The sequence below is a fragment of the Tripterygium wilfordii genome, chromosome 13 (assembly GCF_013401445.1).
Source record: "Tripterygium wilfordii isolate XIE 37 chromosome 13, ASM1340144v1, whole genome shotgun sequence".
Lineage (NCBI taxonomy): Eukaryota > Viridiplantae > Streptophyta > Magnoliopsida > Celastrales > Celastraceae > Tripterygium > Tripterygium wilfordii.
This window is the reverse complement of record NC_052244.1, coordinates 2,827,255-2,841,216: the sequence shown is the minus strand read 5'-3', so window position 1 is coordinate 2,841,216 and position 13,962 is coordinate 2,827,255. Positions and strand designations below refer to the sequence as shown.

The 13,962-nt window shown below is 36.6% G+C and overlaps 2 protein-coding genes across 2 annotated transcripts; one reads left to right on the top strand and one right to left on the bottom strand.

The window, feature by feature from the left end:
• The first annotated feature begins 974 nt into the window (after positions 1 to 974).
• On the top strand, positions 975 to 4,336 carry LOC120012077 (BTB/POZ domain-containing protein At5g03250-like). Its single transcript, XM_038863328.1, has 5 exons — positions 975 to 1,139; positions 1,275 to 1,369; positions 1,990 to 2,059; positions 2,174 to 3,400; positions 3,654 to 4,336. The coding sequence occupies exons 2-5, from the start codon at positions 1,287 to 1,289 to the stop codon at positions 4,173 to 4,175; spliced, it is 1,902 nt and encodes a 633-aa protein (XP_038719256.1). The 5' UTR covers positions 975 to 1,139; positions 1,275 to 1,286; the 3' UTR covers positions 4,176 to 4,336.
• Positions 4,337 to 6,423: 2,087 nt separating this feature from the next.
• On the bottom strand, positions 6,424 to 10,280 carry LOC120012218 (cytokinin riboside 5'-monophosphate phosphoribohydrolase LOG3-like). The gene is made up of 7 exons (XM_038863542.1): positions 9,959 to 10,280; positions 9,346 to 9,443; positions 9,154 to 9,184; positions 8,425 to 8,524; positions 7,186 to 7,256; positions 6,899 to 7,042; positions 6,424 to 6,789 (listed from the first exon to the last, which is right to left on the bottom strand). Exons 1-7 carry the CDS (start codon positions 10,070 to 10,072, stop codon positions 6,694 to 6,696), a joined length of 654 nt encoding a protein of 217 aa, XP_038719470.1. The 5' UTR covers positions 10,073 to 10,280; the 3' UTR covers positions 6,424 to 6,693.
• Positions 10,281 to 13,962: the final 3,682 nt, after the last annotated feature.

The window sequence follows — 13,962 nt, the reverse complement described above, 5'->3', positions numbered from 1 at the left end:
CTACGAGAGGTTCTATCCACACGAATTTTAACTAGATATAAATTGTCACCAACGTGGAGCGAGTTGAATTAACGGCTCGAGTTTAGATCTGGTCCAACCGTCTTGTGAACATGTTGGATTGTGAATTCTCGGTTATTAAAATATATATATATATATATAGATATATATATATAATATGTTGCAAAATATCAAATATTATTATTTTCTATTAATTCTAATCAAATTATCATCACAAGCCCAATATCAAATATTATATTAAAAATTCATTTTATTCATGCGGTGGATTATGGGGCCTTTGAGAGCCTAATGACGTGGCTTACTACTATTGGGTGAAACATGAGGGGAGTGAAGGTTGGGGGAGCCGTGAATATTGCAACTGCTCACACGCTAACTTGACAGCTATGAGACAACAAGACTAGAGCAGACAGAAAATGTGGTCGTAGAAGTTGACACTGATCTGATCGTCTGACACAACGAACCTTCCACGTGTAGGAATCATGATGTATCGTTTTCTGTCTCATCAGTCACAGTTGGGTGAATTTATATATTTAGAACAACCTGAATCCTCTGCTCGCTCTACTATGGGTGCCGGGGAGTTACTAATTTATCACATCATAGCAGTTGAATTGAATAATTAGAATTATATATATATATATATATATATCTTACAAAATAAAGAGACACAAAATTAGAGGTTCAATGGATGAATTAATAGCGATTTAATACACCTTTAAATGATAGTCCCACTAGTAAACTTAAGTCTTAATTAGTTCAAAGTTCAAAGTTCAAAGTTCATGCATTCAATTGACAATTGACTCCTTTTCCTCTTGTTTATAAGCGGTGGGCTTGAACCTGGGCTTGCTTGGACAGTTAAAAGCCCAAGTTGGACCAAGCCCGAAACCTCACCATATGGGCTTGTGGTTCAAGACAATAAGATACACTGAGAGCATGGTCCCTAAAGAATATGGTCTTAATTCACATGGCAGAAAAAACGGGGGACGATAAATTGATAATGAAGAAACATCGGGCAAGTAGGGAGAGAGAGGAGGAGATCACAGTCAAGTGCAGCTCCTGGAGTGGACACTGCAAGCCGATTTCTTCTCTCCTTTCGCTTCTTGCTTTAGACTCGCTACTTCTCTGTCTCTCTCTCTCTTAACTACTACCATGAGAAGCATATTCTCCCTTATTCATTTCTTACATATGTCGGAGGCATTTGTCTTTTCATCATCTTTGGTGATTTAATCTTATCTGTTTCTTTTCTTGTTGTGTGGCAGCTCTTAATCTAAATGGTTGCTAACCCACAATCACAAATGGCGTGCATGACGTTGGGCTCTAAGTCTGAAGCATTTCATCGTGAAGGAAAAACTTGGTACGTGAGTTCAATCTTTTGCGCAATTTGCAAATATAGGGCATTTACATGTTTTTGGATGATAAATTTTACGTGGGTTCTTCGTAAATAAGATAAACCGCGTCGCGTTTCTCTGTTGAAATTGAATGTTTATGATTAGTTACCATTGGAGTGGGGTGATGAATTTGCTTCTGATGCAGTAATTTGGCGGTCATGTATGTATTCTATGTGTTTGTGTTAATGTGAACGAGAATGTGGAGTTAGCCATTGAGAAATATTACTTTGCTTGCAGTTGCAAATATGCTTTGCGAGCCTTAAAACCGGGCAAATTGTCCTTGGCCATATTAGCTCCTGTAATTTGTCTCTCTTGCGATATAACACCACTTAGAAAAGAATCAAAGAAAATTGCAAAAACACTCTTAGAAAATTAAGGGTATGGAATAGGATCATAATTCATAGAAAGAAGATTGAGAGGCTCATTGGCTGGTGTGGAATAGAAGATAAAATGAAAGAATTGTGTCCCAGAACTTTACAGTGCTATGCTATATATGCATATGTTTTTAAGTTGTTTCCTTTTGTTATCATGTACCTTTTTAAGAAGGAATTTGAGTAGTATCTTTGATCTTATTTATATTTTCCAGGCTTTGCACAGCTGGGCTTCCAAGTGATGTTATGATTGAGATTGGAGAAATGTCATTCAATGTCCACAAGGTGCAATACATTTCTTTTTCCATTTTCAACCTATAAAGTACTTGTTTGAGTTTTCGCTTCCTGTGTATTTGTAATCGCAAAGACATCTTCCTCAAATTTTGGCATCTGCTGCAGTTTCCATTGCTTTCAAGAAGTGGGCTTCTGGAGAAGCTTATTGAAGAGTTTTCTACTGAGGATGGATCGGGTTCTGTCTTGAAACTTCAAGATTTACCTGGTGGAGCTAAGGCATTTGAAATTATTGCAAAATTTTGCTATGGCATCAAAATAGAGCTCACGCCTTCAAACATAGTCTGCCTAAGATGTGCGGCAGAGTACCTCCGAATGACTGAAGATTATGGAGAAGGAAATCTCATTGCACACACAGAGGCTTTCCTTAATGAAGTTTTTAGCAATTGGACAGACTGTATAAAAGCTCTTGAGACATGTGAAGTTCTTCAATATGCAGAAGAACTTCACATTGTCGCAAGGTGCATTGAATCATTGGCAAGTAAGGCTTGTACAGACCCAAACCTGTTTAATTGTTCTGTATCAGAATGCAATGACACACAGATGGCATCAGCTCCTGCATCAGCCCCTGCTTTATGGAATGGACTGTCTGCTGCAACTAAGCCACCATCTACAACCGATCATTGGTGGTTTGAGGATGTTTCATTCCTCAGATTGGCTTTCTATAAGCGATTGATTTTAGCCATTGAATCAAGAGGCATGGAGCCTGAGACTATTGCTGCTTCCCTTCTATACTATGCTAAGAGGTACCTCCCCTTGATGAATATGCAGGCTACCTATGACATAAACCCTGTCAACCCAGGGACTACCAAATCCACCCCTTCTGAGGCTGATCAAAAGGTTCTTCTCGAAGAGATTGTTGGATTATTACCAATTAAGAAAGGAGCCACATCCACCAAATTTCTGCTTAGGCTGCTCCGAGCTGCAATGGTGTTACATGCAAGTCCATCATGCAGGGAAAACTTGGAAAAAAGGGTTGGAGCACAATTGGACCAAGCTGTTCTTGTGGATCTTCTAATACCAAATATGGGTTACTCAGTAGATACCCTTTATGATATAGAGTGTGTTCATAGAATTCTCGATCATTTTATGTCAGTGGAAAAGGGAGGAGATATATCATCTTCCCCTTGCATAGTTGAAGACCAGTTGGCCAGTGGAACTGATCCACTTACGCCTATAACAATGGTTGCCAATCTGATAGACGGATATCTTGCTGAGGTTGCTCCAGACGTTAATTTGAAGCCTCCGAAATTTGAAGCACTTGCTGCTGTTGTCCCTGATTATGCTAGGCGTCTTGATGATGGCATTTATCATGCAGTTGATGTATACCTGAAGGTATCCATTCTGATCAATATTAGCAGTCTAATGTTTGCCAATTTTTCTTTTTAGAATGGTAGAGTTGCAATGGTGCAACCTAGAGATCATAGGTTCAATTCCCGGAAACAGTCTCTCCACATATTATGTGGTGTAAGGTTTGCGTACATCTTGCGTGTCCCCAATCCCGACGACTACGGGAGCCAGGAGCATTGTGCACGAGAGTTGTTTACTTTTAAACACTAAACAGTCCTTTAACATTTTGTGATTTCAGGCACATCCTTGGCTTACAGATATGGAGAGAGAGCAACTTTGCCGGCTCATGAACTGCCAGAAGCTATCATTAGAAGCCAGCAGCCATGCAGCCCAGAATGAGAGGCTACCTCTTCGAGTGATTGTCCAAGTTCTCTTCTTCGAACAACTGCGACTTCGAACATCAATCTCTGGCTGGTTTTTTGTGTCTGAGAACCTTGACAACGCACAGAATCCTAATGGAAGCAAAGAGCTCCCAAGGAATGATGAGGCCAATAAAATGGAGCATGCACAAGACTATGCTGTGGCTTTCAACATCACTGAGCGTGTTTCTGATCTTGAAAAGGAGTGTTTAAGCATGAACCAGGAGCTCCGGAAGTTGGCGAAATCAAAGAGAAGCTGGAGGATATTCTCCAAGAAGTTGGGTTTCGGACAGAAATCTCGCCATTGCAATGCCAAGGAATCAAAATCCTGTGATATGAAGAATCCGGCATCATCCCTGAATGGAAAACAAGACCATCAAAATGCTGAGGTACTTTGTTAAAACTTGTGAAATCCAAACCAGCTTGGATAAATGTAATTCTACTATTGTTTCCTGTGTGAAACATAGAGGTGCTTAATTGCTCTATGGTTTAGAAATGTAATTCTCCTATTGTTTCCTGTCATAGCAGTGAAAATCTATGATTCTTTGAGATTATTTGCTAACATACTGAAATTTGTATCACTGTCAATACAAAATGGATAGATAAAGTCTCAAGGCTTTTCTGTTCTGGTATAAGGGCCAGCCCTCAAGCCTAAACAGTAAACATGAAGTATTTATGTCATGGGCCAGTAGAAGGCCCATTGGGCTCCTTTGCACCAAAAATTGTACGTTTGTACTCGGCCTCAAAATGTAAGAAAACAATCAAACATTGTCTATGTTTGAAACTTTGAATCTTACAATTGTGTAGTCAAGACACGTTGGCTTGTTGCTTGTCTATAAAGGATCCAAAAACGATGAAATAGTGAAACTTAATTATATGAATGATTAATCTAAAAAGAAGCAAAGAACCATTGAACATTCAAACAATACCATTTGTAGACATTTTGTGAAACCTCTCACTCAATAATGTCATTGGAAGTCTTTCCTTTAAAGAATCACTTGACGATAGCCTAACTAGTTAGTCTGGTTATATCTCCGGATTTAGGGTATAAAGAATTTCGTTTGAGGTCGGGAGTTTGATTATAAGCTGATGAAGCTATTTTTAAATGGTTTGCTCCGAGTCTCGGCCTAACTAATCTGTAGGGCGAATTTACACGTGTCGAGCCCAACTCGAATTTTAGCTTCATCGGTTATCCAAAGGACACGCATGCTGAGTTGTTTTTAACTAGGCTAAAAAATCTTTCCACAAAGATGATCTGCCTTGTTCTTTCCCCATTCCACACTCTCAACATCTTCAATTCAAACAAAAAACCAACGATTTTGAAAACTCGAAAGAGGGGGGTTTTGAATGATCCGACATGGATTGTTACATATCAAAGAGAATACTATTTTTCAACATTTCTTGCACACAAAAAAAGCTTGCAAAATTAAAACCAATCCAAAACCCCCATAACCCACAAGCCTCCAAATTGGACTTCCCACCACCATTATGTGTCATCAAACCACAAACAATTGCTCAAACAAACTGGGACAGAGTTTTAAGATATCATGTTCTTGTCCTAAAATTGTCCATGGCAGCAAACACTACTAACTGGTCCTTCTCTTCCAACATAGACACATGTCATTGTCTCATTTGGTGGGTGGCTGTGGGGCCCCCCAAGAGATGCTCAAAACTTAACAAAGGAGGCCCATTAGAGGGTCATGCCAATGAAGACCACCTGGCCCCTCTTTCCGTTACTGGTGGTTGGTGTGAGTTGGGCCTTTGTCTGTTGTCCTGCTCTTAACAGCAAACAAGTACTTGAAAACAGATTGGAAACATGTTTACACTGTTGTCCCTCCCCCCCCTCCATTGATGTTTACTTAGATGACACTTAGCAGTTATCCCCTGTTTATTTGGCAATTATTGGTGCTGTTTGATTCACAACGTCATTCAGCTTTGCATTTTGTTCTTGAGCAAAATAGTGTCAAGTTAGTAGTCCTCCATAAAAACAGTTCACGCAATGATGTACGCAAACTTTATTCCTACATAAAGCAACTTAAAACAACGGACGAGGGTTCTTGCAGTAGAAGTCACTGCAGTTTTATTCACAGATGTCTAGTCTGTTTTGCCAAATATTAAAAATTGTATGGACTCCACACTAGTAAACAAACTAGATTGGGATTCTGTGATTAAAATTGCAGTAGTGACTACAACTATAGGGACCCTTAACCCCCCCTTAAACAGGATTGGTGCTTTTGTGTGACTAACATTTCATTTACATTACTTTATTCCTGCATAAAGCAACTTAAACAGCGGACGAGGGTCCCTGCAGTAGAAGTCACTGTAGTTTTAATCACAGATGTCTAGTCTGTTTTACCAAATATAAAAATTGTATGGACTCCACACTGGTAAACAGACTGGATTAGGCTTCTGTGTAACTGACATTATATTCACATTACTTTATTCTTGCATAAAACAACTTAAATAGCAGACGAAGGGTCCATGCAATAGAAATCACTGCAGTTTTCCTGTAGTTTTTTAATCACAGATGTCTAGTATGTTTACCAAATATTAAAAATTATATTGGCCTAAGGGGTGTTTGAAATTTCTACAAAATTGAATGAAACCAAAAATTCAACAACATAATGAAGAAAGAAAGCAAAGGGCAGCTAAAACAACTAGTAGTCAGTAAACATATAATTAGTCAACAGTTGAAAGGGGAATTGTTCATAATCCTCTAGTACATTAGTACTTACAACTTCAAAAGTAAACCAAAATACCACTAAAAAGAAATCTTGAAAGCTTCATATATCAAGATCAATTGCACTGATTTACAAAAGAATTCCCACTCTGTGGAAATCTCTCTGAGTATTTTTTTAAATTAGCTTCTTCTAAATGCAACTTCAATCTACCTCCCCTTCCATGCAGTGTTCCTCACAATCACCTAGAGATATCATATGTTTGATGAGAGTATCCAAGTTGCTCAATATCCCAGCTCAACTGTGAAGCAACTCTTTCATGGCAGGGGACATACTCCTAACAAATCGCCAAATGATAAAACGAAAATCAGAAACAAATTTATAATCATTTTTAGACCAAGACAGAGTGAAGGAATGGAAAAAAGGAATGAAATTCTTGAGATTACCTCCAGTTTTTTCACCAACTCTTTTGCTGTTGGTGCGGACACAATGATTTGGCGCGCACTTGGGCTAACAAATCCCTCTTCCACAGAATTGTCAATGAATGAGAGCAAGGAATTATAATATCCATCAACATTCAGCAATCCCACCTTCAAAACATGGAGCATATCATTTTCGTTTCTAAAATCCGTAACGATTTTATCATAATCTAGATATAGAATTGTAGTTATATTGGATTGCAATACAGGAATATAGCATAACACTATAACAGTAATTTAGAGGCGTGTATTACCGGCTTATCATGAATTCCAAGTTGTGCCCAGGTAATCACCTCAAGTAGTTCCTCTAAAGTTCCATAACCACCTACAAGAGAACCCACATAATTATTTTTAATACATCCACATTGTATTTGTAGCAGCAAACCATAGCATGAAAGACCAGTCTTTTTACAAACATAGATAATAATAATGTTTTCACTAGCATGCAGCATCTCATGTCATGATCAATCACTTACTTTATTACTACAAATTGACAAAGAGCCTTGATATCTGTCTGTCATAATTTAATTTGACTAAAAAGTTACAGTCAACTAGTCAAGTTCCACCACTTGGTGTTGATGGGCAAGGTTTTATACTTTTATTGCTATCATCATAAGGGTCTTTATCATCAGTTAACCATTATATCTAAACATGGTCTTCATTGCTGCCAACCTTTGTGAGAACAGAGACATGATCTTCTGGCAACCTGTCCAGGTCATAATGGGCTCTCATCTTATCATGCTTCTGAGTCCCCCAATGGAGAGGGAAATGACTGTTGTGCCCATGCCTGCCCTACATCTTTCTATGTTTTCAAAGCTATAGCTAATTACTAATCTTTGACAGTGGTGAACATGATTGCCTGTTAGGTGCAGGTTCCAGTTGGCAAAAACTATTTGATTGCAAAAAATGGATCTGTGTGTCTTTACCCATTTATGTGCTAGGAAAATTTTGGTACAGTAAAAAAACTACAGCTTGAGGGGCTAGTTAAGAAGGGAAAAGAATAAAGTATATTGATTATTGACAAACAAGCAGAGTTCTTCTGCTCTATTTTCAGTGTAAAATGTTGATGAGTCAAGTAGGGTTGAAGGGTTGCTCTCTCACCATGATCTAGGGGTTTGTGAGGGACAGTTCAAAAAGTTATGCTTCTTTAGACTTCACACAGTTGTTTTCAAAGAAATAAAAATTACTATAAATGGTACAAAACATAGACAGCCACAACAGTTTGATTTTGCTGACACTTTGTCATAATCTCATGAAAATTCCTTTCTTCTAAGTCCAATGAAGAACATGAGTATGTCAACAAAACCAGATGTAACATGGAGGTTGTTAACTCGCATTTAATCAGCAACTTAAAAAGAATCAAAACATGAGATATGCTAGTACACCTTACATGCTAAAACTAGTAAAAGTAAAGCAGCTGTGGTGTAAATTATATCTTGAGTTGCCTTAGAATTTCTCTGCAAGTGAGAGGTCTAAAGGGCTTATAGTAAAACCTGGTAAGGCAATAAAGGCATCAGAATGCTTAGCCATCTCAGCCTTCCTTTGGTGCATGCCTGCTACTGCCTTCACTTCCCCTACTGTTTCACCAGTTAACTGCAGAAAAAGTATCATAAGCGCAGAAAAGGTCAAAGAGGCTGCAAATTTGAGGAGAGTGTTGTGTAGTGCAGCAATGACGAGTCTTGTAGGAATGATGGACAAAAAATTGCAATGATTTAATTCTACCCAGTAAAGTTTTCAGCTAAAAATTATTGATGAAAAAAATAAAATTTCCTTGAACGAATGAAAATTTGAAAATATAATAGGAAAAAGAGTTGGTACTAGCATGGAGACAAAGAATGCAGGAACAGAAAGCTTGAAAACTTGCATATGGATAAGGCTATCAAGTACTCGTCAGAGAACCATAAATCTTGAGAAACAAACAGAAAATACCAAAAAGACTGTTAAAAACCAAAAGAAAGAACAACTGGTCAAGATATTGAAAAGATGGCAAACAAAATTAAAAAAAGGGGCTAAAAGCAAAGAAACAAATCCAAGATTTGAAAGGAAATAAAGAAAGAAAGTGAGGTACAAAAGTTAAAAACAAATATCAGGACTAAATCTATGATTCGAAAAGAAAAACAAAACCGAGTTGAAATAAAATATGATTTCTCCTTTAAAAAAATGTGTAAATGAAGAAGAAGAAAAGTGTAAAAACTTTTTCTGGCTATAGCAAGCAGACATACCTCTCGAGGCATGAGCGTCTTGGGAATAACTCTGCAGGAAGACAATAACATAACAGAACTTAGTTGTAATGAACAACAAAACCATGATTAACACATTCCTAGCTCACATAATTGTGTTTCTCACTCTTTCCTTTACATGTTTTGTTTTGAATAAGACATTTGAGGACAAAAGTGAAGGTAGAATGGTATTACCCAATAACATGACGACCGCCATCATGAACAGCTTGTGAAACCAATCCCATCAAACCGATGCTGCCCCCTCCATAGACCAAATCAATGTTCCTTGACACCTGCAAAACACCATCACACCCAAATCACATGATGAACCCATTTCGACATAACAGCAGTTCTCACATAAAGCTGCCATGGCAGCAGAATGATCACTACATGGAGTTACGGCATGTGTTTTCCAATCAGAACATGAACATGCTTGTAATGAGAACAACACACATTTACTCATAATGCTAGACCAACAAAAGGGATGTTTCACTCTGACAAAAGAAACTCATAATCTTAAAACTAAACCGCTCACAAACCAACTAACAAACAAGTAGTAAACATAATTGAGTCTACCCAAAAAACCAGTGAGCAATACACATACTGAAATCAAGTCGAATAAAATTTTCTGTAAATTTCAAGCAAGACCCATTTTCATATACATATTCAGGGAACAAATAACCATCAAAGCTTCTAACTTTACAAAATAGTGAAAACAATCACCTCCGTCAAACCCAGAAGATGAAACAAAGAATTTCAAATGCCAACGTAAAGGAAATCAAAGAGAAGTCAATATTAGTCACAATACCAATTCATTGCCAAGCTCAATAGCAGCATCTTGATAGCTAGTCTTCTTGCCTTGACTACTCCCACAGAACACACAAATCCTCCTAAACCTTGACTCTTGCATTTCACTCGCCATCTCAACAATCTCTCTCCTTTCTTTGATTTTTGTAGTAAATCAGTTAGGGCTACTATACTAGCTTGACAACTCTAAGATTGGTAGCATTTACATGTGTCGAAGGAGGATAGAAGCAAAATCCACAAACTAGTTAAGCTTACACTCTTTTGCCAGACCACTATTGCTAGTCTGCTACTAGTACAGTAGTACTCTGCCTCTCCTTTGAGTGCCTTCACTTCATGCCTATATATAAACCTCTACACCACGCTCGCACCACATCTCGCACGCACACAGCTAATATTGGCACGCGTGGACCACTTATAATTTAATGGGTTTTCTCCCCTGTTTTTCCTAACTAAGTAATTCACTAATTAAATTTAATGCATTAGGTTGATTATTAAATAAATAATTATATAGTTTCTTTTTTTTTTTCCTCAGTCCATTTGAATTTATGTTAGAATTAATTTGTAATTGTCACATACAATGGCCTCTTCCCTCCTAAAAGCATATTGTTGTTCGGGGTCGTACTGGAAGGTGTGGTTAGATCACCTCTTTTTCAAGGAAGGGTAATGCTTGTAGGGTTATTTTGGTTTGACAATGCTTTACATCCAAAAAGAAACGAACTGCATATGAGTTAAACTTGTATACGGCCTCTCAACCCTATGGATAGTTCAATGTGCTTTTGAATTAATTAAATTTAATCTCCATATCTTCTTATTTTATACATTTTATTGCTTCAAATTTTAGGGTCAATACTAAGTACTTGGTTTTCTTTTTTTGTTATCTTAGGATTCTTTACAAGTCAAGGCTCTTTGGACTCACGTTAGCGAAGTAAACTTCTGGACCCGTGCACGACACCCTTGATACAACGATGGTTAATTACTAGAAACTTAAACCTCATTAGGCTTGAAGAAACCTAATGGGGCTTAAGTTTATTGAAATCTCAAGTCTGATGATAGCTGGTTGACCACTCTTAGTTGATTAGTGAACATAAAACCCATCAAAATCTAGTTTCTAGAATTAGAAAGTGAATTAGACTGTGAAGTTACAGAATTTCTCATATATGTAGTATCATTCAAGAATCAAAAATGCATGTTCTCTGTTGGATCATCAACCAGCCAAATGTGACAGAAAAAGTTACTGTCAAATTCACAACTTTTACCATAAAGTCATTAACCTTTTAGAAGAAAAAAAAATTTATATATATATAACATTATTATATGAGAGATAACTATAATTCTTTCTTTAATCCTCTTGTGCAGATATCTCATATGGGCTAAGTATGGGTAAAATGTATGTATATATTAAAACAATGTGCAGAGATGATTGAATATAAAACAGAGACTGAGTAAGACATATCAGCTTGTGCCCTAATTGACCTTCCTTACTCGACACAGTTGTTGTATTCATAGGAAACATTGTATTCTCAGTTGTTTCGTTTTTTATATTTCACGCGCCCCTTCTCTTCTCTATAAACGCATGCATTATGCATACACTCCCTATAAGCATTTACATATATATATATATGCTGTTTCAGACCCATAACATATGTTCACTAATCACATTTCTCTCTTCCAAAAACCCACATCATAAAAATAATTATAAAAAATACCTACATCTTAAAATTAATATTTTTGAATAACCCACTAGTTAATTTTTTAGTTATATGAAAATTTTAAGTTTATTCTTGGTACCAGGATTGTTGGTACCAGGATTGTTGGAATAATGGAAGTTATTCTATTAAACTAATTGTGGTTGTGTTACTATATATATGTATATATTAATTAATTAAGATTAATGTCAATCCCTATAATTGGCCTTTCTAGCTGTTGTTTCTGACCAAAGTTTAGAGATTATAAACTCATGATCACTGTTTACTAAATAGGGAATTGAGCTGCTTGTTGGCTAGCTAGGTTTTGTAAATTAATTGAGTGCTTAGTTTGCATGCGCATATGTGGTTGTGGTGGTATATATGATGCTCTTGTTTTTGTCTGTTTTTGCTTCTAAGTGTCGCGTTTACACATGTTTGCGCCACTCACTTTGATTTTTGTATCTATGCTTTGGTTTTCATTAATTTTATAATATCTGGTTAGTTTCCTTCTAAACAAAATTCTTAAATTTCATGAAAATTTGAAAATTTTCGAAATAAAATTGTGTTGGCAGGCATGCCTGCCCTGCTAGTTGAGCTGGTTCTGAAACGCTTAGCAGTATTTATGTAATTAAAATCCATAATGTAAATTAATGAAACGGGTTCGGGTTATGGATAAATCCGCAGGTTTTTCGATTGCTTGGATCTTCATTCTTCAATCTATTTCACTTGTTCGATTGATCAGGCTACAATACGATAATTAGAACTAGAATAATGCTTCACAGCTGTTAAGAATCCCACATTAGTTAGATGTGGGAGTTCCATTCACTAGGGTTAAATTATAACTAAGAGCATCAAAAACCTTATGATTCCATAGAATCAAGTTGCTAGAGAGAATCCGTTTTATTCATGTTCCTATGTTATGTCCGGACACACAATGAGAGTGAGAGAACCAAAAGTTCCTTTTTTTGGGTACATAAGTAGCTTAATATATGGGTATACTACTAAATCAATGGCACACCCAAAGAAATTAATTTTTCTATGAAATTTAAATATCCATGCACTCTTTTATGTGCAAACCATAAAGCTTTTTATTTTTTGAAATGGGGGGATTCGAACCCTTATCGTCAGGGTGATACATACCATCCTTATCACTTCAATTAGTGACTCAGGTGTAACTATAAAGTTATTAACTTTGATGCTTTCGGAAAGTGACAATTATCGAAATCATTAACAATTATTTAACCAACAAACAAACAAAAAAAAGTTTACTGCTTTGTTGCAAGTTTTAATTTGAAAATAATAATAAATTGAAGTAGCTAATCACGTAGAACAAGTAGCATGTAATTTAGTTTGTCGCCATTTTTATCAGAACAAGAAGTGATGTGTATGTGTCACATAACCGACCTCTTTCTTCTTCTTCTTCAATTTCTGAACCCCTAGCTTTTGTTAGCTTGAATGGTCGATGAAAGCTCGAACACAAAGCAATTAAAAGCTATATTTGTCTCTTGAAAACCTAACACAAAATCCATCTCTCATTGAATAAAATAAAAAGGGTTTTGTAATCTGTATTTTGACCACCGTAATTACGTACTATTGAATCTTTTGAACTAAAAAAAGTTGAAAAAGAATAATCTCAAAAGCCCCTTTTATTTGAAGGTCACCATATATATATAACCAACTTCATTCAAAAAGAAAATGATGATCACTGTTGACTAAACTTTGATTTTGACCGTAATCATTAATCATTAGATCCAAATCATCAAAAGTGCTGTTAGTCTTGGTGAATATGATAAACCTAACAAGTTGGGTGATAGTCTAGTTGATGAATTTCTATGGGACATATCATATGGACTCGAGAGGTTCTGAGTTCGATTCTCACTAGAAGCAATACCTTTGTAGCCAAGAGCATGCTTTGCCCAACTTAATATGTTCTCAAGTGGAAATTTTCTGTGCGCAGGCCTAACTACCAGAGTTTAGACTTGTATCGATAAATTATATGTTGTTGTTTAGGTTATCATGTGAAAAATTTCTATGCGTGCAGACCGAACTACTATGCGTGCAGGCCTAACTACATGAGTTTAGACTCATATCGACAAATTATATGTTGTTGTTTAGGTTATTAGGTGGAAATTTTCTATGCGTGCAAGCCTAACTACCTGAGTATAGACTCATATTGACAAATTATATGTTGTTGTTTAGGTTATCAGGTGTAAATTTTCTGTGCGCGTAGGCCTAACTACCTGAGTTTAAACTCATTTCGAATGTATAAAGGATAAATGATATCTTGTCGTTCTAGGTTATAAAAAAAGAGTACGATAAA

Excerpts from the sequence above, each read along its gene's own strand:
- LOC120012077 (XM_038863328.1), top strand. The coding sequence starts at position 1,287 with ATGGTTGCTAACCCACAATCACAAATGGCGTGCATGACGTTGGGCTCT. Across the intron at positions 1,370-1,989 it reads CATCGTGAAGGAAAAACTTG|GCTTTGCACAGCTGGGCTTC; the intron begins GTACGTGAGTTC and ends TATATTTTCCAG. Across the intron at positions 2,060-2,173 it reads TGTCATTCAATGTCCACAAG|TTTCCATTGCTTTCAAGAAG; the intron begins GTGCAATACATT and ends CATCTGCTGCAG.
- LOC120012218 (XM_038863542.1), bottom strand. The coding sequence starts at position 10,072 with ATGGCGAGTGAAATGCAAGAGTCAAGGTTTAGGAGGATTTGTGTGTTC. Across the intron at positions 8,525-9,153 it reads AGACGCTCATGCCTCGAGAG|TTAACTGGTGAAACAGTAGG; the intron begins GTATGTCTGCTT and ends CTTTTTCTGCAG. Across the intron at positions 7,257-8,424 it reads TGCCTTTATTGCCTTACCAG|GTGGTTATGGAACTTTAGAG; the intron begins GTTTTACTATAA and ends GTTCTCTTGTAG.